At 46.7% G+C, this 26601-nt stretch overlaps 1 protein-coding gene across 1 annotated transcript in view; it reads left to right on the top strand.

Annotated features, from left to right (window-relative positions):
* The window catches only part of LOC119856891 (zinc finger protein 709-like), a 44208-nt gene that overhangs the window by 3052 nt on the left and 14555 nt on the right, over positions 1 to 26601 (top strand). The window contains 2 exon segments of the mRNA XM_043517345.1: positions 7368 to 7484; positions 9788 to 10736. Coding sequence (XP_043373280.1) covers positions 7368 to 7484; positions 9788 to 10736 — 1066 coding nt within the window.

Raw genomic sequence — 26601 nt, 5'->3', positions numbered from 1 at the left:
AAGCATGAATGGTGCATACGAATGTTTAGCATATTTGGCACGTAAATACCTTTCAATGCCGGCTACAAAAGTGCCATGTGAATGTCTGTTCTCACTTTCAGGTGACATTGTAAACAAGAAACGGGCAGCATTATCTCCTGTAAATGTAAACAAAATTGTTTGTCTTAGCAGTTGGCTGAACAAGAAGTAGGACTGATTGGACTTTTATGCTCTAACATTATTTTTTGTTTTTGAGTGCAGTTATGTAACAAATATCTACATTTGAAAATTTTCACTTTCACAACAGAGATTGCACTACAGTACTTGTATGCGGGGAATTGAAACATTTGAACTGTAAAAATGATAAACAAAAGAAATAATATATTTGTAATAAAAATAATATAAAGTGAACACTGTACATTTTGTATTCTGTGCTGTAACTGAAGTCAATATATTTTAAAATGTAGAAAAACATCCAAAATATTTTAATAAATGTCAATTGGGATTCTATTTAACAATGTGATTAAAACTGCGATTAATTGCAAATCATTTTTTGAGTTAATTGCGTGAGTTAACTGCGATTAATCAACAACCCTAGTCAGCACCTTTCAGGTCCGCTTCCTTTTGGAGGAGAGCTCAGGTCCATAGAGCCTGGGGTCAATTTTAGTGTAACTTGTTTACTTGCATTATGTACCTCAGTCCTGGCACAGCAGTGGTAGCAAACAGCCCATGAGCAACAACCTCTTCCAGGAATCCCAGCCCAGCCACTGATGGCAGCAGTTCTGCTCAAGGCATGGAGAAAATGTTACCCACACACTCTAGGGCACCTGCCCTTACCCAGTTCCTAGGGCTCAGGGTGTAACTTTACATTCTGTGCATTTGTGGGTGTTTTTTTTTTTACTAGTGAAAGAACCTTATGCCTTATATCCTTAACCTCTGTTTATTAACAATCACCAAAATGGAATGCTCACGCTAAGCATACAATGCTCACCACTTCCAATAAGGCAGATGAACTTTTCCTGCTGGCCACTCAGGATCAGGTTGGCCAGGGACTCCAGCTTCTGGGGGTGTTGAGGTCTGGCAGCTCTGATCTTTGGGCTGTGTTCTGGAGCTGGTTCCAAAGAACTTCCTTTTGGACCCAAGTGTATATAGTGAAACCTGAGTCCTGCTTAGCTGTATCTTTACCAATCATTTTAAAGTACTGCAAAATAATTCTTTGACTAATCTTAACATATTGCAAAACTATTCTTTACCTAATCATACCCCACCACCTTAGTTGATTTAAATATAAAATTAATTATGCAACAGACAGAAACAATCAAAGAACCAGACAGAAACCATACAGATAAACAATAGAGAAATAGGGTCTGTAAAGGTAAAACAAAGTAGCAGTTTCACACCCACAACTGTTGATAAGTGATTCCTTACCAGACAGAATGCTATCAAACAAAGGTTTCTTTAACCATCTGAAGATCTGTTTCTGTATCTGATGATGGTGGGTGCTATTAGGATTGGATCTCCTTCTTAACAGCCTGGTATTACATTGTTTTAATGTAATTTAGATGGAATGTGAGAAGGTGACTTCCTGCTTTTTGGACTCCTGGCTGCCGCTCTCCTAATATAACTGCAGAAAAAGGCTTCAGACCCTACAAAAACTCTCCTGCTGCTTGCACAGCCTCCTGCTCCCCCCAGCCCACTCCTCTGGAAGATAAGATACATCATAAATTTAACAACTGTGCAGGTGAACAGTGCTTGCACCCTAAGCAAAAAAATGTGCAGGTCTATGTAGTAGTGTTACCTAATGATACCTGCATAACACATTATGGCCAGTCTCTTAATGACATGCTGCAAAGAGCTGTTGAAAACAGCAATAAGACGGCAAATAAGCAAAGACTTCCTTCCTGAAAAATTTTTCAGGAGACAATTGGGTACGTGGCCAGGAGAGAAAAGGTAGTGGGGGACTTCCTGTTCACCCTGTCTCCTAATCTGAGGACAAAGGGATGTTCAATGATATTTCAATGGGTAAAAGGAAATCTGTGTCACACAGTTGTCCTGCGGAACACACTGGTGCTAGATAGCACTGAGACAAAGATGGAATATTTCTCTGTGACATTTAAAGTTATCCTAATGCTTATTTTTAAAATCTTTATCTCTTGCAAATTCAGAAGGATTATAGACCGTGCTGCTTCAGAGTATGAACTAAAGTCACCTGGAGGGGTATGGGATGAAATCTCTCCTAAGGAAGTTTTATTCCATTATTGTCCTGCTTGGGATCTTTTTCACTTTCCACTTTCCTGACCGAGATCAGGTCCCTGTTGTGCCGGTGCTGCACAGGCATATTATAAATGTAGGTCTCTGCCCCCAAAAGCTTAGGCTGTGTCTATGCTACAGTACTATGACGACAAAAGTTATGTCGACGACCAAAAAATGCTATAACAACATCACTATTGCGTGTTCACGCTGTGCTCCCTCTGTCGGCAGAATGCATCCACACTTGGTGCTCTAGCATTCACAGTAAGATCAGTGCATTGAGGGTAGCTATCTCACAGTGCTACTCACCACCTTGTGTTGCTATGACTTGTGGGCTGGCGGAGTGGATCACAGCGCATCATGGGTGTGGACTCAACGTCCCATGATGCATTGTTTTCCGTCCCAGCATTCTGTGCTCTTCCGAGTGCCTTTCACTGCATTTTACAACGACTCTTGTTTGCTGTGCGCCCACCATCTGTGTGTGAAAGGATGGATCCCACACTGCTCTGTTAGCTGTCATTAACACATCGCAGATTGCAGTGCACTTAATCATGAGGTTCCTATCTGAACATGAGTCAGAGCTGCCTGACCTGCTGTGGGCCATGGATAGAAACAACACCAGATTACTTCTGGCATTCATGGAGCAGCTGCACATGGTGGACCATCACTTTTGGGCTCGGGAAAGAAGCACTGAGTTGTGCAATCGCATCGTTATGCAGGTCTGGGATGACGAGCAGCAGCTGCAGAACTTTTGGATGTGGAAAGCCACCTTCCTGGAACTTTGTGTGGAGCTCACCCCAGCCCTGCATTGCATGAACATCAAAATTAGAGCTGCCCTCTTGGTGGAGAAGCATGTGGCAATTGCATTTAAGAAGCTGGCAACTCCTGACTGCTACCAGTTGGTCACGAATCAGTTTGGAGTCTGGAAGTTGACCACTCGGGCTGCGTTAGCACAAGTGTGCAGGGCCATTAATCACATCCTGCTACGAAGGACCATGTCTCTTGGCAATGTGTGTGAAATAGTGGATGGCTTTGCGGAAATGTTTCCCTAACTGCGGAGGGGCGACAGATGGCATGTGTATCCCAATTTTGGCACTGGACCACATTGCCACAGAATATGTCAATAGAAAGGGCTAATTCTCCATGGTGTTGTGGGCGTTTCACTGACATTAGTGCGGGGTGGTCCAGGAAAGTGCATGACACATGCATCTTCAGGAACACTGGCCTGTACAGAAAGCTGCAAGCAGGGACTTTCTTTCCAGACCAGAAGAGTCCAGTGGGGGATGTTGAAATGCCCATAGTGATCCTGTGAGACCCAGCCTACCCGTTACTCCCATGGCTCATGAAACCTTACACGTGAAACCTGGACAGCAGCAAGAAGTGGTTCAACAATAGGCTGAGTAGGTGCAGGCAGATCGTGGAGTGTGTGTTTGGCAGATTAAAGGAATATTAATATATAATATTCCCATGGTCATAGCCACCCACTGTACATTGCATAATAGTTGTGAAGCGAAGAGTGAAAGGTTTGCTCAGGGGTAGAGCACAGAGGCAGATCGCCTGGCTGCTGATTTTGAGCAGCCTGATGCCAGGGCTATTAGAGAGGCACAGTTTGAGAGAACGCAATTCGAATCAGGGAGGCTTTGAGGTAACATTTTAAGAGTGAAAACCAGTGATGTATATTTCTATGTAGCGATCTGCCGTGCTTCATTAAATCAAGTTCCGTTACGAAACACTTGTGATGGTTCATAGACTAGGTTTTCAGTAAGAAAATGACTAAACTGCCTATATATGTTTTATTGCTAGCTGCTATCACAATCTGTAATACACAAATAAAGATTAGTTATCTTTCAGAGATTTTGTTTTTATTAAACACACACAAAGGCTTGGTGGGAAGGGAGGTACAGTGAAGGGCAGATTGTCATAGCTGTGCATGTCCAAAGGAGTGGAGTGAAGAGGAAACTGAGAAGTCCCAGAAAGTTGAAAGGAATGTGTGGGAGGAGTTTGGGGAGGGCAAGGAAAACCATTTCGAAGCGGCTGCAGTGGGAGTCGAGCATGCATCTGTTCAGAATGGAGCATGATTAGGGACTTCAGCATCTCTGGTTGCCTCTTCATTACTTTTATCATCCACCCAATGGCCTTTTGAACAATCTCCTGATTTTCTTTTCTGTCCCGCCTTTCCATTTCTATCTACTCCCTGCAGTCCCTTTTTTCTGTGTCAGAGAACTGTAGCATCTCCTGGAACATGTCCTCTTTGCTCCGCCTTGGTCACTTTTGTGACATTTCACTCCATATTCTTTATGAAAATATGCTTCTGATGTGAATATGACATAACTGAGATAGGTCTTCTAAGACATCCTTGGAAAGTTTTATAATTTACTGAATGCGATTATTCAATTTGAATGCTTTGTATCATTTCTGACAGGTTTCAGAGTAGCAGCCGTGTTCTGAAGTTAGGAATATTGACTATGTATCTGTATTTCAACTATGCTACTTTGGGTGACGCCCACTAACAGTTCAGGTACAACAATGGAAAAGCCAGACAGGGTTGATGACCTATCAGTGAGGACAATGGACTGTGAAAAGCTTGGCCTTCCTGCGGACGCTCCAAACTGCCATTGACTCATGGATGTTGGGATACTACAGAGTCAGGTGGTCTTGTCACCTGATACTAAACATTACCTGGGACTTGTTGTAACTTTCCACTGGAGGGGGTGGGTCAAGCTTGGGAAACAAAGGATTCCTGCCTTATGTAAATCCTATTTAAGGGTGGGGAGGAAGGAAACAAGACTCCTCTCCGTGACCTGTCTGCCCAAGAAGACTGCTAAAGCCACCTGAAGGGAAGGCAAGGGGGGAGACGGGTACAGTCTGAAAAGGAATAGAACTGGAACTCTGAACCACAGAAACTTTGCAACCTGCCTAAAATAACATTTAGGGTGAGAATTTACATTTTATAACCTGTTTCTTAAGTATATTGAGCTTAGCTTGCGTATTTTGCTTTATTTGGTCAGTAACCTGCTTTGTTCTTTCTGTCATCTCTTATATTTACTTTAAAATTCACCTTTTGTAATTAATAAACTTATTTCTTGTTTATAATCCAGTTTATGTAATTTCTAAGTGGGGGCGGGGGCAAGAGGTTGTGCATAACTCCCTCCACATTGAGGGAGGGGGCAAATTTCATAAAACCTTTGAGTTTGTACTCCTTAAAGGGAGTGGGCACCAGAGTGTTGGGGCAAGCTCTGAAGGCTGAATCTTTCCAGAGTGGATCTATCTCTCTGTGCAGCTGGGTGTAGCCCTGCCTGTGTGGTTGGCTGGAAGAGGCTTGTGAGCCTAACCCAGCAAGGCCAGGTAAAGGGGACCCAGGCTGGCAGAATAGGCTGATTCAGTGGCATCCCAGCACATGGGGTGACACCCCAAAGGGCCCAAACCCATCACAGCTTTCTTATCTGGGAGAGATGCTCTGCTGGTGCATAAGGGTTCCCCTGAAGGCCACATCTGTAGAAGCACAAGACACAATGCACAGAATCATGATTGTTAGTTCACGCACCCCATTGAATCATTAAAGTAAAATACACCTCTTGTAACATCCCAAGCAGTTTCTCACTGACCCTAGGCAGGCAGACATCTTTGTGAACAAACACCCCCTAAGCATGAGGAGTTCAGCCCAGTGTGTGTGGGGGGGAGGTGGGAGGGATGTTCCAGCTCGGAAAAAGAGCGATGGTGGTGATTCAAGGGTCATGGCGCAGGTGACTAGGAACAATGTTGAAAATTCTTCCACCCTTTTCCACCGGCGGGGATCCTTGAAGCTGATATATCACTCCCGAGTGTAAGCAACGATGCAAGGGTGCATCTACTGCATGCTTGTGGGTTCAGACCTGTTCCCTATGCTGCTCACCTGTGTGCCACTTTTGTCCCTGCACAAGGGATTGCCGAGTGGCACGGGAAAGTTTCCGACAATGGGGGAAGGAACAAAAGCAGCTCTGCCAAGGAACCTTTGGCAAAGGATTGGCAAGTACCTCCAGGAAAGTTTCGTAGAGATATATCTGGAAGATTCCCATGAAATCCCAGTGTGCATCCACACACTGTTCCGCCACACTGCTTAGCTGCACAGGGGAATGTGAAGTGCACAGAAACACAGTAAGTCTTGTAGATTTCTAACTCTTCACCCACTTTCACACTACACAAAGCGAAGGAAAGCTGGAAATCATATAAACAAGAAGCATCAACTCAAGAAAGTCACTTACCAGCCGTCTCCTCTCCTGCTTCCTGCTCCCCAGAGAGGGACTGGGTAGACACCTCCAGAGTGGAGAAGAGGTCCTCACTCACAACCCCCCTTGGAGACTGCCATCTCCAGCTCCTCGTCCGTGATCCACTGCCTCCAGCCCTGCTGAAGTATCCACAGGGCTCTTGGCGGAGGAGGTGGGATCACCGCCAAGGATGGCATCCAGCTCCTTATAAAAGTGGCAGGTCTTTGGTACAGCACCAGAGTGACAGTTTGCATCCCTCGCCTTCTGGTACTCCTGCCTCAGCTCCTTTATATTGGCTCTGAACTGCAGCGTGTCTCTATCATAGCCCTTTTCACACAAGCCATGAGAAATGTGCCTGTTAGTATCAAACTTCCTACAACTGGAGCACAGCGGGGACTGGACAGCCTCCTCTCCCCATATACTGAGCAGATCCAACAGCTCCGCAGGGTCCAAGCAGGAGAGCGTTTGCCATGTGGAGCCGCCATGATCAGCTGGGAAGATGCAACGTGAGCTCTCCATGCCGACAAAACAGGAAGTGGAATTTCAAAAATTTGTGGGGCTTTAAGACGGAGGGGTGGATGCCTGTGTACCTGGCTGCAGGGCAGCGGAGTTCAAACTGCTGACCAGAGTGGGCAGGATGGGCATTGTGGGGCACCTCCTGGAGGCCCTTTACAGTGACATAATCAAGCACAGTGTGTACACTGATACTTTGTCGCTAAAACTTTGCCTCAAAAAGCTCCATGCCTCTCATGGAGGTGGTTTTATTTGATCACCAAAACAGTTTTTGTCACCAAGTGTTGCATTGTAGTGTGTACACCTCCACCATTTTGTCAACAAATCTGTGTAGTGTAGACAAGACCTTAGTAATAAAACTGATTCTTTCCCCTCAAACAGGCTATTCAGGTTCCATACCGGACTTAATCCACCGGATTGAGGTAGGGGAGGCAGAGCTCTGGATCTGGGATGCCGAGGGCTCCAGGGAAAGCTCAGGGCCTGAGAGCCCCTCCTCAGGTGAGTCATAATAATCCAGTCCCTTCTGATTTACACACCTGTTAGTGAAGAGCTCCTTAATGTAAAAGGCAAAGGCAGAGTGAGATCCACTGGCTGGAAGCTGAAGGGAGACAAATTGAGACTGGGAATTAGGGGCCAGTGTTTGAATTCACCACTGGAACAGCTCCCCTAGGGATGGGATGGATTCTCCATCACTGGGAGTTTGTCAGTGGAGATGAGGTGTCTCTCTCTCAAAGCTCGACTCTAGCTCAGCCAGGAGTTACTGGGCCGGAGGCAGGAATTGCTGGGGAGTTTCTCTGGCTGGGTTTGTCAGGAGGCTGGGCTAGATGGGCACAGTGGGCTTCTATGGGCTTGATATCTATGATTCGGGATGGGACCTAAGAGAGATGGGGCCTCAAAGCAGTGAAAGGGACATGAATTGGAGATGGGGAGGGGATGAGATGGGATGAGGGATGGGGTAGTGGTATGGGACAGTGTGGGGGGAGGATTTAGGGGTGCTGAGAGAAAGCGAGAGCTCTTGTGGGGGAAGGACATGGGGAGCTATGTTTACACAGAGGTGCTCTGCTGGTGTGAAAGGGTTTCCCTGAAGGCCACATCTGCAAAAGCACAACAAACAATACACAGAATCATGATTGTTAGTTCACATGCCCCATTGAATCATTAAAGTAAAATGTGGATTCATAAGTTCTTGAGTCAATTTCTAAAGTGTCTCACTACCACGCTCCCTGTGCATCAGTTTCACCCTCTGTGTAATGGAGAGGGCTGTGGGGCCGTGAGGATAACATCCATTTGTGTGTGTCGGGATCAGACTCTATAGAGTGGCGGGGTGAGACAAGCCTGCTGGTCCATAGTCCACAAAGCTCTCTTCTAGGCTTCCTTGCAGATAGGACTTATTCTAGGGCAAGAGTTTTGAGCCATTTCCCCCTGCCATTTAACCAGGACCCCCAGCAATATAGGAAGGGCATAGTGGTGTTGACCCCAGGTCTAGGATCTACATGAGGGAGTGCAGTGGGACAATCTTTCTCTCATCCCCCTCTCTTCCTGCTCCCTCAGTGTCACAAACCCTTTGTCACTTCAAACTAACATTGCCTCAGTGCTAATGCTTAGCTCGCCCATCAGCCTAAATGAGGTCTGTGCTTGTCTGTAGATCACAGGCCCACAGTGTAGGAGCCATGAACACCTTCCCACTTAACAATATCCATTGATTGGCTTGTAAAATAATACAAAAGTGGTTTCAGATTACATCACATAAATCCTGAGTAATGTGTCCCCTCCCCCACACCTGCAAGAAAAAACAAACTTCCAATTTAGTTTTGCACAAGGAATGAAACATCAGGCCAAGGCTGAATGACTTCTTTAGAAGGAATTCCTTGAAAAGGACTCACTCCCCCAGAGGAATAAGCTATGTTGTTCTAAGCATCTTTATACCGGTTTAACTGTGTCCACATTAGAGGATTGTAGCCCTTTAACTAAACTGGTTTCAAAGTGGCATAGTTAAAACAGTACCAAAATGAGGGAGCAGGCCTCATGCTACAAAACGGGGAGAAAGTGAAGAGCCAACAACATAAAATCCTCTGATTGAAATAAAACCAAAATCAGTTTGAAAAGAAAAAACAGATCTTGTTTGTACTGCATTAGCATGTAGGGGCCCTTGTCTTGGATCAGGGCCGCATTGTGCCAGTCGCTGCCTGTTTCCTGGGCACTCTACAATTTAAGCATAAAATGAGACCCAAGAGGTGCATGGCTCATATGGAAGCTGGTGCTAGGCGCTGCACAAACACCATAAGGTAGAATCACCATAAGTCAGGCTGCAGATTTGTCACAGCATTTTGTATCCAATGGGCACCGACCATTCACAGCAGCACCCTCCACCCAGCACTGTGACCCTAATCCTGGTCTGGTGTGGAGAGGCTGGGGGGTGGGGGGAGGCTTGAGAGTGAGCCTGCCCCGTGCTCACCCCACAGTGTTAGTCCCTGAAGCTCTCCTAGCTATAGGGCTTGTCCTGGTTCCCTGCCCTCACCCCACAGCAACAGCTCCTATCCTGTGGGGCTCAGGTTTGATCTGTCCTGGGTGGGACAAAGGGGCAAATGTGAGTGGGCACTTTGGCCCTGGATGCCAGGTTACACCACCTGGTGCAGGGCTTCTGGTCCAGCCCCATGGTACAGGAGTCACTATTGAGCGGTGAGTCACAGACAAGTCACAGATAAATGGGAAAATCGAGCTATCGATGAGATTATTCTCACTTTAACAAACTGGCAAACTTAACCGTGAGCCAACACCAGGATTCCCTCTGCTCTCTCCAGCAGGGCATGGGATCCAGGGAGGAACGAGTCCACAGTCTGAATGTGGGGAGAGTATGGGAGGAAAGCAGGATCCCACGGCCCATGGCGGGAGCCATGGACAGAATGGAGTCAATCCTCGTGCCGAGTGTGGAGATGGACTCAGCCAGAGACCGGACCTGGCTCCACATCAGAGGCTTGCCGTGGGGCAGCAATCCCATGGCTGCGTCGACTGCGGCAAGAGGTTCAGCAACGCCTCGGCACTGACCCAGCACCGGCGCACGCACAGTGGGGAGCGGCCGTACCGCTGCGCCGACTGCGGCAAGGGTTTCATCCGAGCCTCCGCGCTGACCCAGCACTGGCGCACGCACACCGGGGAGCGGCCCTACCGCTGTGTCGACTGCGGCAAGGACTTCGCTCAGCTCTCACACCTGACAGCACATCAGCACACACACACTGGGGAGCAACTGTACCGCTGTGCTGACTGCGGCCAGAGCTTCTGCTGGGCCAAGTCACTGCACCGGCACCGGCGCACACACACCAAGGAGTGGCCGTACCATTGTGCCGACTGCAGCAAGAACTTCAGTGATGCCGCCTCGCTGAGCCGGCACCGGCGCACGCACACTGGGGAGCGGCCGTACCTCTGCGCTGACTGCGGCAAGAGCTTTGGCAACACCTGGACGCTGACTCAGCATCGGCGCACGCACACTGGGGAGCGGCCGTACTGCTGCGCCGACTGCGGGAAAGGCTTCAGCAATGCCAGCACGCTGACCCAACACCAGCGCACGCACACCGGGGAGCGGCCGTTCCGATGCGCTGACTGCGGCAAGAGCTTCAGCAACGCCAGCACCCTGACCCAGCACTGGCGCACACACACCGGGGAGCGGCCGTACCGTTGCGCCGACTGCAGCAAGGGCTTCAGAAACGCCAGCACGCTGACCAAGCACCAGCGCACGCACACCGGGGTGCAGCCGTACCGCTGCACCACCTGCGGCAAGGACTTCAGCCAACAGGCAAACCTTACCAGGCACCTAGCCACACATGCTAATGCCTCTCTACCACCACCAGGACCTGAGGGGTTTCCGGGGGCCGGGGGGCTTGGCACATCTCCAGCAGATGCAGACCAGGCTGTGGTCCTGTCTTCATGATGCCCAGTGGAGATTCCATGTCGGGGCAAGGAAGGGAATTTGGCTGAGCATTGTGGGGAAAGGGTTGGCAGCTGGATTGTGGAGATGCCCATGAGCTTATTGTGCCTTCAGAGCAATTGGTCACAGCCTACTCCATTAGTGTGACCTTCCCACCCCATCTAGCTGGGATGCAGCCAGGACACTCCCTGCCCTGCCATCTTGCCAGGATCCACCCTTCTCTCTCTGTCTCTATCTCTTACACACACACACCTCTAACGGGGACCCCGCCAAGAACTTCCCCCCACAACGGGTGGGCAAACTTTTTTGGCCTGAGGGCCACATCAGGGTTGTGAAACTGTATGGAGGGCCCAGTAAGGAAGGCTTTGCCTCCCCAAACAGCCTGACCCCCTGTCCCCTATCTGCCCCCTCACACTTCCCACCCCCCTCAGAACCCCTGACCCATTCAAGACGCCCCCCTGCTCCTTGTCCCCTGACTGCTCCCTCCCGGGGCCCCCGTCTCTAACCGCCCCCCCTGGGACTCTACCCCCGTCCAACCACTCCCTGTGCCCTGGCTGACCCGATCCCTATCCACACCCCCAGCCCCTGACAGGCCCCCCGGACTCCCATACCTATCCAACCCCTCCTGCCCCCCTGTTCCCAGTCCCCTGACTGCCCCCCCCCAGAACCTCCACCCCCTGCTTCCTGTCCCCTGACTGCCCCCTTACCAGGCTCCTCAGAGCAGCAAGAGCTCGCAGCCATGCCCCCGTGCTTCCCGGCTGGAGTGGCGGGCCAGAGTGCAGGCGGTGTGCTGAAGCTGCGGGGGAAGAGGGACAGCACGGGAGGGGCCGGGGCTAGCCGCCCCGACCGGGAGCTCAGGGGCTGGGCACGATGGTCCTGCGGGCTGGATGTGGCCTGCAGGCCGTAGTTTGCCCACCTCTGCCCCACAACCATCAGCTCCAGCCAGGACACTCCGGAGGTGGGATTTGCCATCCCATCTCAGCGTGGATTGGTCTGAGGTACAGGGCGGGACAGCCTAGTCCGTGTGATTGGAAGAAGACTCAGGAACTGCTCATGCTGTCTATTTTAAATAGAAACTTGATCAATAAGAAATATATAACAAATCTTTAACAAAGGTCTGTCTAACTGTATTTGATATTAAAGAAGCTGTCCATTCAGTTGGCATGTGGAGAAGTCAATGTGAAATGTTTCAGAGTAGCAGCCATGTTAATCTGTATTCGCAAAAAGAAAAGGAGTACTTGTGGCACCTTAGAGACTAACAAATTTATTTGAGCATAAGCTTTCGTGAGCTACAGCTCACTTCATTGGATGCTGTAACTCACGAAAGCTTATGCTCAAATAAATTTGTTAGTCTCTAAGGTGCCACAAGTCCTCCTTTTCTTAATGTGAAGTGTAAATCTTTAAAGTGAACCAACCAAAGTGTTCTCTAAGTCCTAACTGATTATGAGGCCTGATGAACTGTGTGACTGGCAGGTGCCCAGAGAGAGTGTCACATGTGAAGTGATCCTACTGACCTTGTCACTGAGGAGTAGGAAATAAGTCCTGGTACGGAGGTGCATAGAGCTCTCTTGTGTTATTTCACTAACTGTTCTCTCCTCTTGCTGGTGGACCAAGCAAGTGAATCAAATGACTGTATATGGCTGTGTAATGAACTACTACCCAAGGACAGAGCCATCCAGGAGGGGGAAGAGACTTTCCTTAGGGACTTTATACTAACTTCCAGAACATTGCTGGAGATTGCTGCAGACAGCTAAGAAGGAAAGAGCATGGAGTCATGCACAGTGGGCCAAAGGAGCATACTGCAGGAGGCCCATGGAAAGTAACTTGCAGAAATAGGTTACTGACTGGAGCTGAGCCAGCAGATGTTCAATGCATGGCCAGGCGTGTCTGACCTAAGTGGAGATGGCACAAGGTGTTTTACACAAAGACACTGGAGTTTTCCAAAGTTGCAAGAGGCCTTGTTTTCTCATTGGACAATGAGAAGGGACATAACTCGTATGCTGGCTGGACATTCCAAGTTTTTGCCATGAGTCCGGATCACTTCCTCATTGGACCACATTAGCTTTGCCCATCCGAAAAGATATAAAATGTCCCGCTTCCTAAAATAGAAACATCTGCATGACAGTGATGGTGAGTGGAAGTATACTTTCCTGGCCAGGTTGAGCGCCCCGTGCTGGGTAACAACTGATATCTGTCGCTAACAAGCACCACTGAGAAATCCACCCAGAGAACAGGCATCTGGCTGTCACAGCACCTTGAGTGAATCACCTGAATGAACTCCCTCTCCGTCTCTAGATCCAGCCATCGCAGTGATGAAGCTGGATATGGCCCACGGACCGTAGTTTGCCCACCCCTGACCTGGGGCTGATGTGTGAAGGAGACACGTGGCTGCCTGAGGAACTGTGTCCCCGCCCTCCACACTAGACCTGGGCAGACTTCCCCTTCCCTCCCATCCCTGGAGTGGAAGAACAGAGTGGGGGCTATGAAACATGAACCCCAGCAGGGATCAAACCTCTATTGTACCCGCACTATATTGTACCTTCCTGTCACAGGCCCGAGGGCTCTGGCTCCTGCTCCTTGGCAGTGCGATGGTCGTGGCAGGTTAGAGGGAGATGGAGGAACCTGTTTCAGTCACTGGCAGTTTTAGCTCTTGCCTGAACAGGGTCATAGAATCATAGAAGATTAGGGTTGGAAGATATCTCAGGTCATCTAGCCCAACCCCCTGCTCAAAGCAGGACCAACCCCAACTAAATCATCCCAGCCAGGGCTTTGTCAAGCCGGGCCTTAAAAACCTCTAAGGATGGAGATTCCACCACTTCCTTAGGTATTGTGCTTCACCACCCTCCTAGTGAAATATCCATGTATTGTTTACCCAATTGATGTCTTGATTGTGTTTAAACTAAATGCTTCATACCAGGGTTAAAACCCTCTGGACGACTAAAATCTGTGATGTGTATTTGTATTTCACTAGTCACGAGTTGTCTAGAAGTTGCACTGAATCACTAACAGGCTAGGTCTACACTATGGAGCCTGTTGATGGGGCTATTCCAGCATGGTTACCTAGTATAGATGGAGTGTATGCTGACAGAAGATGTTTTTCTGCTGGGGAAGGAACACCTCCTCCTTGAATTTTGAGCATATGCATGCTACTGCAGCACATCTATGGCTTTGCAGTCATAGCACCATAGTGTAGGGTTTTGCAACACAGACGAAAGGGCTTATTCCATCAATCTGATCTTTAATAGGGCTATCAAATTATTAAAAAAATTAATCGTGAGATTAAAAAAATTAATTGTGATTAATCATGTGATGAATCGTGCTGTTAAACAATAATAGAATATGATTTATTTAAATATTTTTTGGGTTTTCTACATTTTCAAATATATTGATTTCAGTTACAACCCAGAATACAAAATGTACTTCAGATTCATTTTTGATTACAAATATTTGCACTGTAAAAAAATGAAAGAAAGTGTTTTTCAATTCTCCCATTACAAGTACTGTAGTGCAATCTCTTTATCATGAAAGTTGAATTTACAAATTTAGAATTATGCATAAAAAAATGCATTCAAAAATAAAACAATGTAAAACTTTAGAGCCTACAAGTCGACTCAGGCCTACTTCTTGTTCAGCCAATTGCTCAGACAAACAAGTTTGTTTACATTTTCAGGAGATAATGATGCCCATTTCTTGTTTACAATGTCACCTGAAAGTGAGAACAGACGTTCGGTAGCCAGCATTGCAGATATTTACACGCCATAGATCCCTTCATGCTTCAACCACCATTCCAGAGGACATGCGTGCATCCTCATGATGGGTTCTGCTCGATAATGATCCAAAACAGTGTGGACCAATACATGTTCATTTTCATCAGCTGAGTCAGATGCCCCCAGCAGGTTGATTTTCTTTTTTGGTGGTTCGGTTTCTGTAGTTTCTGCATCTGAGTGTTGCTCTTTTAAGACATCTGAAAGCATGCTCCACACATCGTCCCTCTCAGATTTTGGAAGGCACTTCAGATTCTTAAACCTTGGGTCGAGTGCTGTATCTATCTTTGGAAATCTCACTTCTTTGCGTTTTGTCAAATCTGCAGTGAAAGTGTTCTTAAAATGAACAACATGTCCTGGGTCATCATCCGAGATTTCTATAACATGAAATATATGGCAGAACGTAGTAAAACAAAATAGGAGACATACAATTCTCCCCCTGCCCAAGGAGTTCAGTCACAAATTTTAATTAATGCATTATCTTTTTAATGAGTGTCATCAGCATGGAAGCATGTCCTCTGGAATGGTGGCTGAAGAATAGGTTCATAGATACTAAGGTCAGAAGGGACCATTATGATCATCTAGTCCGACCTCCTACACAACGCAGGCCACAGAATCTCACCCACCCACTCCTGCGAAAAGCCTCTCAGCTATGTCTGAGCTATTGAACTCCTCAAATTGTGGTTTAAAGACTTCAAGGAGCAGAGAATCCTCCAGCAAGTGACCCGTGCCCCATGCTACAGAGGAAGGGGAAAAACCTCCAGGGCCTCTTCCAATCTGCCCTGGAGGAAAATTCCTTACTGACCCCAGATATGGCGATCAGCTAAATCCTGAGCATATGGGCAAGATTCACCAGCCAGATACTACAGAAAACTCTTTCCTGGGTAACTCAGATCCCACCCCATCTAACATCCCATCACAGGCCATTAGGTCTATTTACCATGAATATTTAAAGATCAATTAATTACCAAAATCATGTTATCCCATCATACCATCTCCTCCATAAACTTATTGAGTTTAATCGTAAAGCCAGATAGATCTTTTGCCCCCACTGCTTCCCTTGGAAGGCTATTCCAAAACTTCACTCCTCTGATGGTTAGAATCCTTCGTCTAATTTCAAGTCTAAACTTCCCAATGACCAGTTTATAACCATTTGTTCTTGTGTCCACATTGGTACTGAGCTTAAATAATTCCTCTCCCTCTCCTGTATTTATCCCTCTGATATTTTTATAGAAAGCAATCATATCTCCCCTCAACCTTCTTTTAGTTAGGCTAAAGAAGCCAAGCTCCTTGAGTCTCCTTTCATAAGACAAATTTTCCATTCCTCGGATCATCCTAGTAGCCCTTCTCTGTACCTGCTCCAGTTTGAGTTCATCCTTCTTAAACATGGGAGACCAGAACTACACACAGTATTCCAGGTGAGGTCTCACCAGTGCCTTGTATAACGGTATTAAAACCTCCTTATCTCTACTGGAAATACCTCTCCTGATGCATCCCAAGACCATGTTTCTGTTATCCCTATAATATGTGGTTTCAATTTCTGCACCAGTAGCTCTAATCCCTCCATTTTGTTACCTAGGCTCTTTGCATTGGTGTACAAACATCTTAATTTTTGCTGTTTGGCCTCGCTCACATTCTGTACCCTATTAGGCACGGTCATTCTACAGCCAGTAATACCTATTAGACTGGTATCCACACTGCCCTTCCTCCTTATATACATTCTCCTACCTATGGCTGTATCCTTTTTTACTTCGTTCTCTTCTCTCTCAATGCTAAAATCTGGCGTGGAGATTACCTGGACATCTCCCAACCATCTACCCCAAATTCCTAGTTTAAAGCTCTCTTAATCAGTTGTGCCAGCCTCCATCCTAGAAGTCTATTTCCTTCCCTACTCAGATGAAGTCCATCCCGAGAGAACTGTCCTCTGTCCATGAATGCCTTCCAGTGGCCATACATCCCAAAGCCCTCCTTATAGCACCACTGCCTAAGCCATCGGTTGATAGTAATAATCTTGTCATACCTTTGTTGCCTAGGTAAGAGTTTTGTCTGCATGAAATGCCGTCTGACAGAGCTGATGGAGAAAAAGATCCTGTGGTTTGGAGATGCAGGTGGAAAGTCTGGTTGAGTTTAGGAAGGGGTTTGAGCAGATTATGGAGCAAAGACATGAGGTATCTGAAGGGAAAAGCTCAGACTTGCAGATGGAAGCAGGACTGAGGAATTCTGAGGGGAGACTGAGTGAGAAAAGTGGTCAGTGGAAGCATGTGACTAAAAGAACCAGGCATGAAGGGGTATACGAATATTTAGTATATGTGGCATGTAAATATCTTGCAATGCCGGCTACAAAAGTGCAATGGGAATGTCTGTTCTCACTTTCAGGTGACATTGTAAATAAGAAGCGGGCAGCATTATCTCCTGTAAATGTAAACAAACTTGTTTGTCTTAGCAGTTGGCTGAACAAGAAGTAGGTCTGATTGGACTTGTAGGCTCTAAGATTTACATTATTTTGTTTTCGAGTGCAGTTATGTAACAAAAAAAATCTACATTTGTAAGTTTCACTTTCACAACAAAGATTGCACTACAGTACTTGCATGAGGTGAACTGAAAAATATGATTTCTTTTGTTTATTATTTTTACAGTGCAAATATTTGTAATAAAATAATATAAAGTGAGCACTGTACACTTTGTATTCTGTATTGTAATTGAAGTCAATATATTTTAAAATGTAGAAAAACGTCCAAAAATATTTAATAAATTTTAATTGGGATTGTATTGTTTAACAGTGCAGTTAATTGTGATTATTTTTTTTTAGTTAATCATATGAGTTAACTGCGATTAATTGACAACCCTAATTTTTAACTGTAGACCTCTCTGATGTTAGCTTTGCTGACAAAAGTACTCTTCCACTGAGGTAGGTGTGTCTATACAGGGATTTTGTTGGAATAGCTGTGTTTGGGCAGGGATATGTTCTTTTTTTTCATACCCCTAACCGATGTAGCTATACCAATATAACTTTCAAATGTTGACCAAGCCTCAGTTGAGATCACTGAGGCTGGAGAAACTCATTACGCTAACTAGAGTGCTTCTGTCAATGTAGCTAACGTCACTGAGGGAGGTGACTTTCCTTCTGTCTTAGGGTATATCTACACTACGAAATTAGGTCGAATTTATAGAAGTTGGTTTTGTAGAAAGCGTTTTTATACAGTCGAGTGTGTGTCCCCCCACACAAATGCTCTAAGTGCATGTAGTTGGCGGACTGTGTCCACAGTACCGAGGCAACCATCGACTTCCAGAGCTTTGCACTGTGGGTAGCTATCCCACAGTTCCCGCAGTCTCCACCGCCCATTTGAATTCTGGGTAGAAATCCCAGTGCCTGATGGGGCTAAAACATTGTCACAGGTGGTTCTGGTACATATCGTCAGGCCCCCGTTCCCTCCCTCCCTCAGTAAAAGCAAGGGCAGACAATCGTTTTGTGCCTTTTTTCTTGAGTTACCTGTGCAGATGCCATACCATGGCAAGCATGGAGCCTGCTCAGCTAACCGTCACCGTATGTCTCCTGGGTGCTGGCGGACGTGGTACTGCATTGCTACACAGCAGCAGTTTATTGCCTTTTGGCAGCAGACAGTGCAGTATGACTGGTAGCCGTCGTCGACGTAGTCCTGGGTGCTCTTTTAACCAGGCGCCTGGGCAAACATGGGAGTGACTCAGCCAGGTCTTTTCCCTTGTTTTGTCTCATGGCGATTGAGTCCTACCAGCAGTGCACTGTCTTTTAATCTGCAGCCAGCAGAAGACGATGGCCAGCAGTCATACTGCACCGTCTTCTGCCGAGCACCCAGGAGGTGACGATGGCTAGCGGTCGTACTGCACAGTCTGCTGCCTGCAAGATGTATAAAGATAGATGAAGTGGCTCAAAACAAGAAATAGACCAGATTTGTTTTGTATTCATTTTCTCCTCCCTCCCTCCCTCTGTGAAATCAACGGCCTGCTAAACCCAGTTTTGATTTCTATCCTTGAGGTTTTGAGTTCTATCCTTGAGGCGGCCATTCAGTTTCTCGCAAAGCCACCCCCTTTGTTGATTTTAATTCCCTGTAAGCTAACCCTGTAAGCCATGTCATCAGTCGCCCCTCCCTCCGTCAGGGCAACAGCAGACAATCGTTCTGCTCCTATTTTCTGTGCAGACGCCATACCACGGCAAGCATGGAGCCCGCTCAGATCATTTTGGCAATTAGGAGCACATTAAACACCACACACATTATCCAGCAGTATTTGCAGCACCAGAACCTGGCAAAGTGAAACTGGGCGAGTAGGCGACGTCAGCGCGGTTACAAGAGTGATGAGGACATGGACACAGACTTCTCTCAAAGCACGTGCCCTGGCAATGTGGGCATCATGGTGCTAATGGGGCAGGCTCATGTGGTGAAACGCCGATTCTGGGCCCGGGAAACAAGCACAGACTGGTGGGACCGCATAGCGTTGCAGGTCTGGGACGATTCCCAGTGGCTGCAAAACTTTCGCATGCGTAAGGGCATTTTCATGGAACTTTGTGACTTGCTTTCCCCTGCCCTGAGATGCAAGAATACCAAGATGAGAGCAGCCCTCACAGTTGAGAAACGAGTGGCAATAGCCCTGTGGAAGCTTGCAATACCAGACAGCTACCGGTCAGTCGGGAATCAATTTGGAGTTGGCAAATCTACTGTGGGGGCTGCTGTGATGCAAGTAGCCAATGCAATCAAAGATCTGCTGATATTAAGGGTAGTGACCCTGGAAAATGTGCAGGTCATAGTGGATGGCTTTGCTGCAATGGGATTCCCTAACTGTGGTGTGGCCATAGACGGAACCCATATCCCTATCTTGGCACAGGAGCACCAAGCCAGCGAGTACATAAACCGCAAGGGGTACTTTTCAATAGTGCTGCAAGCACTGGTGGATCACAAGGGACGTTTCACCAACATCAACGTGGGATGGCCAGGAAAGGTACATGACGCTTGCATCTTCAGGAACTCTGGTCTGTTTCAAAAGCTGCAGGAAGGGACTTTCTTCCCAGACCAGAAAATAACCGTTGGGGATGTTGAAATGCCTATAGTTATCCTTGGGGACCCAGCCTACCCCTTAATGCCATGGCTCATGAAGCCATACATAGGCAGCCTGAAGAGTAGTCAGGAGCTGTTCAACTACAGGCTGAGCAAGTGCTGAATGGTGGTAGAATGTGCATTTGGATGTTTAAAAGCGCGCTGGCGCAGTTTACTGACTCGGTTAGACCTCAGCGAAACCAATATTCCTACTGTTATTACTGCTTGCTGTGTGCTCCACAATATCTCTGAGAGTAAGGGGGAGATGTTTATGGTGGGGTGGGAGGTTGAGGCAAATCGCCTGGCTGCTGGTTATGCGCAGCCAGACACCAGGACAGTTAGAAGAGCACAGGAGGGCGCGGTGCACATCAGAGAAGCTTTGAAAACCAGTTTCATAACTGGCCATGCTATGGTGTGAAAGTTCTGTTTGTTTCTCCTTGATAAAACCCTCTGCCCCTTGGTTAACTCTACTTCCCTGTAAGTTAACCACCCTCCCCACCTCCCATCGATCACCGCTTGCTGAGGCAATAAAGTCATTGTTGCTTCACATTCATGCATTCTTTATTAATTCATCACACAAATAGGGGGATAATTACCAAGGTAGCCCAGGAGGGGTGGTGGAGGAGGGAAGGACAAGGCCACACAGCACTTTAAAAGTTTAAAACTTATTGAATGACAGCCTTCTGTTACTTGGGCAATCCTCTGGGGTGGAGTGGCTGGGTGGCCGGAGGCCCCCCCCAACCGCGTTCTTGGGCGTCTGGGTGAGGAGGCTATGGAACTTGGGGAGGAGGGCGGTTGGTTACACAGGGACTGTAGTGGCAGTCTGTGCTCCAGCTGCCTTTCTTGCAGCTCAACCATATGTTGGAGCATATTAGTTTGATCCTCCAGCAGCCTCAGCATTGAATCCGGCCTCCTCTCATCACGCTGCCACCACCTTTCAGCTTCAGCCCTCTCTTCAGCCCGCCACCTCTCCTCCCGGTCATTTTGTGCTTTCCTGCACTCTGACATTGTCTGCCTCCATGCATTCGTCTGTGCTCTGTCAGTGTGGGAGGACAGCATGAGCTCAGAGAACATTTCATCGCGAGTGCATCTTTTTCGCCTTCTGATCTTCGCTAGCCTCTGGGAAGAAGAAGATCCTGTGATCCTTGAAACACATGCAGCTGGTGGAAAAAAAAAAAAAAAAAAAAAAAAAAAAAAGGACAGTGGTTTTGAAAAAACACATTTTATAGAACAATGGGTACACTCTTTCACGGTAAACCTTGCTGTTAAAATTACATACATAGCACATGTGCTTTCATTACAAGGTCACATTTTGCCTCCCCCCACCGCGTGGCTAACAGCGGGGAACATTTCTGTTCAGCCATAGGCAAACAGCCCAGCAGGAACAGGCATCTCTGAATGTCCCCTTAGGAAAAGCACCCTATTTCAACCAGGTGACCATGAATGATATCACTCTCCTGAGGATAATACAGAGAGATAAAGAACGGATGTTGTTTGAACACCAGCAAACATACACTGCAATGCTTTGTTCTACAATGATTCCCGAGTATGTGCTACTGGCCTGGAGTGGTAAAGTGTCCTACCATGGTAGATGGAATAAGGCTGCCCTCCCCAGAAACCTTTTGCAAAGGCTTTGGGAGTATATCCAGGAGAGCCACGAATGCCAGGGCAAATTAATCATTAAATATACTGGCTTTTAAACCTTGTATAGTATTTTAAAAGGTACACTCACCAGAGGTCCCTTCTCCGCCTGGCGGGTCCAGGAGGCAGCCTTGGGTGGGTTCAGGGGGTACTGGCTCCAGATCCAGGGTGAGAAACAGTTCCTGGTTGTTGGGAAAACTGGTTTCTCCACTTGTTTGCTGTGAGCTATCTACAACCTCATCATCATCGTCTTCCTCGTCCCCAAAACCCGCTTCCGTGTTGCCTCCATCTCCACTGAAGGAGTCAAACAACACGGTTGGGGTAGTGGTGGCTGAACCCCCTAAAATGGCATGCAGCTCATCATAGAAGCGGCATGTTTGGGGTTCTTACCCGGAGTGGCCGTTGGCCTCTCTGGTTTTCTGATAGGCTTGCCTCAGCTCCTTAAGTTTCACGCGGCACTGCTTCGGGTCCCTGTTATGGCCTCTGTCCTTCATGCCCTGGGAGATTTTCACAAATGTTTTGGCATTTGGAAAACTGGAACGTAGTTCTGATAGCATGGATTCCTCTCCCCATACAGCGATCAGATCCCGTACCTCCCGTTCGGTCCATGCTGGAGCTCTTTTGCAATTCTGGGACTCCATCATGGTCACCTCTGCTGATGAGCTCTGCATGGTCACCTGCTGCTTGCCACACTGGCCAAACAGGAAATTGAAATTCAGAAGTTTGCGGACCTTTTCCTGTCTACCTGGTCAGTGCATCTGAGTTGAGAGTGCTGTCCAGAGTGGTCACAATGGAGCACTCTGGGATAGCTCCCAGAGGCCAATACTATCTAATTGCATCCACAGTACCCCAAATTTGACCCAGCAAAACTGATTTCAGCACTAATCCCCTTGTCGGGGGTGGAGTAAGGAAATCGATTTTAAGAGCCCTTTAAGTTGAAAAAAAGGGCTTTGTCATGTGGATGGGTGCAGGGTTACATCGATTTAACGCTGCTAAATTCGACCTCAATGCCAAGTGTAGACCAGGGCTTAGCCTCTGTTAGCATAGCAGACAATGTTCTATTTAGAACAGGAAACAGCTTCCCCATAGCAAAAGTTACTGCAAGAAACCCTGAGGGCATGTCTACACTACAAGTGCTACAGTAGCACAGCGTAGCATTGTACTTACCACAGTGATGGAAAGGGTTTTCCCATCTCTGTAGTAACTCCATCCCTTTGAGAGGCGGTAGCAAGGTAGATGGAAGAATTCTTCCATTGACTTAGCTGCATTTACAGTGGGAGTAAGGTTGACCTAACTAAGTTGTGCAGGGTGTGAAATGTTTATATCTAAGTTTTTGGTGTTGACCACATCTGAATGTTTCAAAGGGTTCATCTTAGAAATTTTTGTGGTCAAGAAAATTGACAGCTTCTTAGACAGAGGGGAAGGAGCTTTGAATTAGCTTGTGAGATAAAGATTTTTACTACTATTTAAATGTATGGTTATAGTGGCATAAGAACTGGTTAAATTCTAGCGAAAGTAGAATAGCTTCAAAATCATTCCCTGCATGTTAGGTTTTGGTTTTAACGTGGAGTAGTCTTGTGCCTGTACAAGCTTTACTCTGAGTATCCCTGGGCATTGTCCTTCTGAAATTAATTGACATTTCTTGATAATGAAATAATTTGACTACATTTCTAAATTCTACTGAGAATTGGTGTCAGTTCAACTAAACAAGCAGTCCTGTGAGTCCATTAGCAGATAAACTTGAGTGGAAGAAGAATCTATATTGAAGTATCCATAGTCCCTTTCTGGTAGCAAAATCACCCACCCAGACTAGGATAGAACCAAAGTTTGTCTTTGTAAGAAGAGTGTGATAAAAAACCTTGCGTAATGGAATGGTACGTTGTAGGCACTGAACCTCACCAACCCACTCCTGCATTAGCCTATAACTTCTGGACTGGTCACAATGGACTTTCCTGACAGGATCATTTTTACCTTGTTAAAGCCTTTCTTTTCATGCTACTTCACTTGGTTTTGGTTTTTAACGCTAGCCTGTGATAGCATTTCAGCAAGTACAAGTGAAGGAAGAAAGAGCATGGAGCTTTCTTCCCCACCAGACTCCATGTTGACTTCCTCATAGCATGAATAAACTTTACTTTGTGGAGTGACCCTCAGCAGAACCCATTTAAAAGATTGACAGAAGTATAAAGATATGGGCTCAACCTCAAGTGATGAGCAATTGAATCAACTGAAATGCTACTGTATTATAAAAAGAAAAGGAGTCCTTGTGGCACCTTAGAGACTAACAAATTTATCTGAGCATAAGCTTTCGTGAGCTACAGCTCACTTCATTGGATGCATTCAGTGGATTTCCACTGAATGCATCCGATGAAGTGAGTTGTAGCTCATGAAAGCTTATGCTCAAATAAATTTGTTAGTCTCTAAGGTGCCACAAGGACTCCTTTTCTTTTTGCGAATACAGACTAACACAGCTGCTACTCTGAAACCTGAAAGCTAATGACACCCTGGTGATTAACGTCATTATGAAATGTCTGTATTAACACTATATGAGGAAATGTGGATACTTAACAATACTATGTTTTAAAGTTTGTGGCCAAATAGGGAGAAACAGGTTCCCTCCCAGACAGGTGTTTCCTGTGTAAATTAAACATGGTGGAAAGAAAACAATGGAAGCTCCATTTACATACAGAAGGATGGGAAGCTCACAGGAAGGGAAGAACAGCATGAGGTCATCCTGCTTCTTGAAACAAGTTCATTGAACTTTGAAAGATGTAAGCAAGGACAGAAGCCACCTTTTGGCATTCATTGCTCGACAAACTCAAAGGGGCAGAGCTCTTGCAAGCTGAGAAAGATGGGTCCTTCAACACCGGGAGGGTTGAAGTCTGGAATTGAATATAGGTAAGAAGCCTGCTTAGGCAAAGATCTTTCACTTTTGTGGAAGATCCTGACTAAAGGAAAATCAGCCATGGCTTGGATGAAGGATGACTGGTGAGAGAAACCATCTTGAACAAAGCCTGCTAGATTAAGTTTTAGACTGTTCGAAGCATGTTTGGTTTGGTTTTACTTGTAACTCTTTCTATCTTCATTCCTTATCCTTGAGCTCACTTAACCTTGTGTATATTTTGTTAATAAATTTGTTTAAGTTTCAGAGTAGCAGCTGTGTTAGTCTGATGCATCCGATGAAGTGAGCTGTAGCTCATGAAAGCTTATGCTCAAATAAATTTGTTAGTCTCTAAGGTGCCACAAGTACTCCTTTCCTTTTTGTAAATTTGTTTAAGTTCACTATAAATGAAGTCCGTGCTGTGTTTTAAAGGGAAGAGTGCATTTTCCCCAGATAAGTTAGATACGATGTGCTTTGGGAGCTTTACAGGAAAAAGCAAACATTATTAGTTCTCTGAACTGTCCAGGAGAGAGCTGGACATTACAGAGCGCACTGTATGGGGAAAATTCAGGACTAGGAGTGTGTTGGGGGCACCTTGTTTGTGAACAAGGCTGGGGAAAGCCAGCATGGGGCTGTAGACAGGCTGTTGGTGTAAGGGAAGATTTTAACAGCCCAGCAAAGTACCTAGGCCACTGCCAGTAACTGGAATATTGATTATTATGCTTATTGTCAAAAGCAGCTGCAAGGTGTTTGTAGCAGCCTTAGCATAACTAGGTGGGAGGGACAAGGGAATGACCACGAGACTTGAGCATGATCCGGCACCATCCTGTCTTCTTTCAAACTGCTGAAGTAAAGGTTTTGAAAGACAGGGCATCTATCTATATCTGATTTCTGATGTGTTTGGATCTACAACATTGCAGACTTTGCAGCAACATACTTGCAACAACATAACTTTCCAACAACATAACTAACGGCTTGAAACTTGTTTAATAAACTGCTTGCTTAGTGGTTATTGGTGATTGACAAGCTATGTGATACTTACTAGCATAAAAAGGTGAAAAGATCTCAGTTGGGTGGACTCTGCTGTGAACCCATCTTAAAGTCAGTGTAGTGAGGAGGCTGCCGCACCCGCGGGAGAGAAGGGTTAAAGCAGGCCAGAGAGTCTGCACAGATGGGCAGCCAATCAGAAAGGGCCTGTCGGCAGGCAATCAGGGCCAGGCTGAGCCCTATAAAAGGGCTGCTGATCAGAAGAGAGATCAGTCTCCCCCTGACCAGCAAGAGAAGAGGACTGGCTCCTGGTAGAAGGAGCAGTACCCTGGATAGTGTAGGAGCTCTGGCTGACCCCTGCCAGACTGCAGGCCTAGATACAAAGGCTGAGTGGGTGCAAGGGGTATGGGAAAGTGGTCCAGGGAATGAAGGCAGTAAAGGAGAGTGGAGGAAGGCAGCAAGCAGCTGCCGGTCAAGGTCCTTGGGCTAGGGCCCAGGGTAGTAAGTGGGCCTGGTCCCCCACTCCACTTTGCCCGACTGGCCACTAGAGGGAATGGCCAGCTAGAAGGACTGCAGCTTTCCCCTTTCAGATGGGTTAGACTAAGTGGCCACAGTTCAGCATGGGGCAAAACTGAGGACAACTGATTCCCACGGAAAGGGGGAGAACGGAGTTGGAAAGACAGCCAGAGGGTTGTGCTCTGAAGAGGATGCTGCAAGCTGAGGAGCAATGTGGGTCCCAGATGGTGGAGAAGGCAACAGCAGGCAAGTCACCACCCGCAAAGGGCGCTCCAGGGCTGGAGTTGAGCTAATTCCTAGGAGCAACTAGCAGGAGGCGCCACAATGGTGAGTCACGACTTGCAACTGTCAGCAGCAGCAGATGGTAGCCAGGACACCGGAAGGCTGCTGTTGACCACTCTAGACCTTTGGGGTAACAATTGATTTGGGGTGCTCTATAACCTGTTGTTTGTATGTGCTTGTAACTATATAAAGTAGAAGCTTTAAGTGAAAGCGCTCGTGTTGTACAGCTTGTGCCAACCATCTGTACCCAGCAACACATTAGCTCTATCTCTTATCTTCTCTCCTTGTGCTAAAAGCCCCATCTGGTTGTGTGACATACAACACACAGTGTCTTTCTTTGTTCTTACACATTAGTATGCAAGAATATCAAACTGAAACCTCTATCTCAGGCTAACAAATAGGCCTATATACTAACATTAGACACTTTGGAAAACTTGCCCCTGAACAACTAGTGGTAACCTCTGAAAAATGGCTAAAATGACTTTCCCAGCTTCATGCAGGGGGTCAGGATAAGAAAACTGGTTTCCAGTGGCCACTCCAGAGTGTTAACCACAAAGCC

The sequence above is a fragment of the Dermochelys coriacea genome, chromosome 6, assembly GCF_009764565.3.
Source record: "Dermochelys coriacea isolate rDerCor1 chromosome 6, rDerCor1.pri.v4, whole genome shotgun sequence".
Lineage (NCBI taxonomy): Eukaryota > Metazoa > Chordata > Testudines > Dermochelyidae > Dermochelys > Dermochelys coriacea.
The sequence above is the reverse complement of the archived record's forward strand: the minus strand, read 5'-3'. Positions and strand labels throughout refer to the sequence as shown.